A 3,897-nucleotide genomic window follows, 5' to 3' on the forward strand; every position below is an offset into this window, starting at 1 on the left:
CTCGTTGGAGGTCCTGGGTGGTGGGAGTCCGGCTTTTATGGCGAGTTTTGCTTTACATTCTGAGTTACAGGCCTGTTTATGGGGGTTCAGTATGCAGTGCGCAAGGGTTTCTTGAAAATCCGGATTCATACGGATTGCGCTGTTGTCCTTTCTTTTCTCTCGTATCGAGGGTCTTTAGACATTTCGGTTTGGTGGCTCATTCAAGACTTGCGAGACGCCGTTCGTTCCCTGTTGGCGTGTCAGATTTGGAAAGTTTCTCGGGATTGGGTTTCACCAATTCACTGGTTGGCTTGGTGTGCTCGTCGTAGGCAATTGTTGAAATTTCAATATTAGCTTTCTTTCCTAGTTCTTTTGTAAAAATAAAAAAATAAAAAAAATAAATAAATAAAAATTGAAAAACTTCAAATTAATTCATTGACATGTACTCCCTCCGTCCCATAATTACAGGCAAATATATTATTTTGGGTGTCCCAAAATGATCCTCCTATTATTAAAAATAACACCCAATTATTACTTACTTTTTACCTTTTTCCATACAAATTACACACTTACCTAAAAAATCATTACTTACTTTTTCACTTTTTCATACAATATACACATATACCTAAAAAATCATTACCTATCTTTTAACTTTTCCATACAATATTCTCTACTTTTTATCAACATTCTTCACTCTTTAGCTTTTCCATACAATATTCTTCTACTTTTTCCATCATCCTTAAAAACCGCACTTTTTAGAATCATTTGCCTGTAATTATGGGACGGAGGGAGTATATCAAGTTTTACCGTATCAATGATTCTGGACGGATAGAGTATATTATAGACAAGGATATCTTGTTGACGACTTGACGTTAAAAAACGCAGCCAAGTTGAGCAATAACACAACAACTTGGACAGTACTAGTGTGACTTGCACATCCTTTTACCCAATAAATCAATTCCATACTAATTTATATATTCCCTCATTTGTTTTATTTACTCTTATCATTAATTATTGCCTTCTCTAGGCTGTAGTAGTCACTTCTTTATCTTCGGTTATCAGCAGTCTCTGTTTTCTCTATAAATAAACAAACCTCTGCACCTTTTATCCCTCTCTTTCTCTTCATATCTACTTCAGCAAACCCAACCTTAGAAAAAAGTAGTTGAATGTTGAAGATTAGGTGTTGAACATAATGTGTGGTGGCGCTATTATCTCCGACCTTATCGCCGCCAAGCGCGGCCGTAATCTTACCACTCACGATCTCTGGTCCGAGCTCGATGCCGACCTTCTTACCTCTTTTCCTCCTAAATCCAACTCATCGTGCTCTTCTCAACCAGCTCTTACCCCTCAACAAGGTAAGGCTTTTTTTTTTTTTTGTTTTTCTTTTTCATCGAGTTTATATTGTTTTTTAGTTTAACTTTTGTTTTGTAACATAAAATTAAAATATCAAAAAACAAAAGTATGAAAGAAATTAGAGGATTATAATGAGCTATAGTAGTTAATAAAGATAGTTTGTATTGCACCCAAAAAAAAAAAAAAAAATAAATAAATAAATAGTTTGTGAGTTTCATTACTCCGTATGTGTTAATGGATGTTATTTTATGTCTTATGTTATACGGATTTAATAACCTATCCTATTTCTATTTCGTTTGTATTGGTTGTTAGATTAATTTTGTGTTACAAAATGCAAACATTTTTATTATTGTATAAACTATAAAGCATTATACAGCCTAAGTGCAATGTTATTAGCTTCATATAATCATTTTTTTTCCACTAACCCGGGTCGGGAAGATTTGTGAGAGCTTTTAGCCCGGTAGGAACCTTTTCCTTACCAAAAAAAAAAAAAAAAAAAAAAAAAAAAAAAAAATACATATATATATATATATATATATATATATATATATATATATATATATATATATATATATATATATATATATATATATATATTTGTAAAATGTTATCACGTATAAATTTGAGAATTTTATGAAAAAATCACATAATTGGATTGATTAATGATCCAGTATAATTTTTAGAATTTGTAAGAAAAGTACACCTAGATTGGTGTTATTACTTACGTAGTTTTAATGTTACTTCTTTTTAGTATTTAATTTTTTAGCTCGTATATGTAGTACTTCAAATAATTTTCTATTTAAATACCCTTAAAGTAATTCGTTCTAGGTGCAAATTGCACAAGAATTAAGTTGAATAAACATTTTTTATGTGAATTTTTTTTTTTTTTTTTTTTTTGCGAAATAAATACTCCCTTTGTTCTAAAACAATAGCTCTTTTGGCCAAATTTTAGTTCCAAAATATTTATCCTATTTTTGCATTAAATAGCCTCCTATTTGCAATAATATTTGTGTAAAATTTCCTTCCTCATTTAAATATTTATCCTATTTTTGCATTAAATAGCCTCCCATTCTACTATACTACTTTCTCCCTCTACTTTTTTGAAAACCTGATATAAATTTATTTTTTCAATATACTTTTATTAGTTTTTCCTACATTTATACTTCTAAATTAAATTTCTTAATACCCATGAAAACTCCCAAAAAAGTCGTCGTTTTAGGGATGGAGGAATTACATTATTTCAACATCATGTCGACACAACTTTGGACAACCGAGATAAATTGAATAATAATTGATAAACAGTAAATGCCATTGAGTTGATAAGATAAATAAAATACATTATCATTATTTGTTTTTTGTTTACAACAAACAAAAAGAGAGCACCTTAATATGTTTGATTCTTGTTCATGCATTGATGCATGAACTTCAATTCATGTCAGAAGATAGCAGAATTAAGGAATCAACAAAATATTTGATCAACTAATACTCCGTATTACTTATATAAATAAAATGAAGTCATATTATAGAAATGGACAAATTTAATTTATTAATAAGGATCTAATATGATATAAGATGTTGTCATGTTGGTAATAGTTTTGTCTTGAATTCGTTAGGTTCGCCGTATGCCGATGGGGTGAACGCTCATCAAGAGGATGTCAACCGAGTGGAGCGAGTTGCAAACCCGAGTCAAATTCGGCGAACTCGGAAGAATATATACCGAGGTATAAGGCGGCGTCCGTGGGGTAAATGGGCGGCCGAGATCCGAGACCCACGGCAAGGCGTTCGGGTCTGGCTCGGCACCTTCAACTCCCCTGAAGATGCTGCCCGTGCCTATGATGTCGCGGCGAAGAAGATTCGCGGCGACAAGGCCAAGCTCAACTTCCCAGACACCCCACCACCACCACCGTCTCCATCGCCGACGGCACCGTTGGAGGAGATCTTCCTACCTGCTGCAAAGAGGCATTGCAGGTCGGATTTCACCGAGTCGTCAACCCTTAGCATTGAGTCGGCTCAGCTGAGTAGTGAGTCGACTCAGATGCCGGTGATGAGTATGGGATTCTACGGAGATGGGGTGGACCATCTTACTTCAGAAGAGGGTTTTGTGAATGGGTTGAATAATAATGAGCTGAGTCAGCAAATATTAGACCTTGAATCTTTACTTGGTCTGGACCACGGGGCTGAACTCGCTGAGTCGGACTCAGCGAGATTGCCCTGGGTCATGGATGAGTTTCCTATGATAAATGGTTATGATCAATTTAACTATAAGTTTGTTTTTTAATTTAGATGCTACTTTACTTTTATTAATGTGACGTATAGACGGGTTAATGTAATGTTTAAGACCTTTTACTTTGATACTTTCTACATGGTACATAAAGTTAGTATAGTATCTTGAGATAGTTGCTACTTTGCCCAAATTAAACTACTCGTAATACACTTTTGTTCAAAATTAATTATCACGTTAGTAATCAAAATTATACTAATAATGGCATCTTATATACTGGACCATTCACGGGAGTGTATAAAATATGAACTCTGAATTGAAAGTTAGCGTTAGTGCTAAATAAA

The 3,897-nt window shown here is 33.6% G+C and overlaps 1 protein-coding gene across 1 annotated transcript; it reads left to right on the forward strand.

Annotated features, from left to right (window-relative positions):
• Window positions 1–1,072: 1,072 nt before the first annotated feature.
• LOC145608168 (ethylene-responsive transcription factor RAP2-3-like) lies at window positions 1,073–3,686 on the forward strand. Its single transcript, XM_081663779.1, has 2 exons — window positions 1,073–1,334; window positions 2,946–3,686. The coding sequence occupies exons 1-2, from the start codon at window positions 1,172–1,174 to the stop codon at window positions 3,608–3,610; spliced, it is 828 nt and encodes a 275-aa protein (XP_081519905.1). The 5' UTR covers window positions 1,073–1,171; the 3' UTR covers window positions 3,611–3,686.
• The last annotated feature ends 211 nt before the right edge of the window (window positions 3,687–3,897 follow it).

Source organism: Chenopodium album, chromosome 23 (genome assembly GCF_948465745.1).
Source record: "Chenopodium album chromosome 23, dcCheAlbu1.1, whole genome shotgun sequence".
Classification (NCBI taxonomy): Eukaryota; Viridiplantae; Streptophyta; class Magnoliopsida; order Caryophyllales; family Amaranthaceae; genus Chenopodium; species Chenopodium album.

Bases quoted from the DNA above. Each gene is read 5' to 3' on its own strand.
- LOC145608168 (XM_081663779.1), top strand. From the start codon at position 1,172: ATGTGTGGTGGCGCTATTATCTCCGACCTTATCGCCGCCAAGCGCGGC. The intron at 1,335-2,945 runs GTAAGGCTTTTT...TGAATTCGTTAG, and splicing joins AGCTCTTACCCCTCAACAAG to GTTCGCCGTATGCCGATGGG.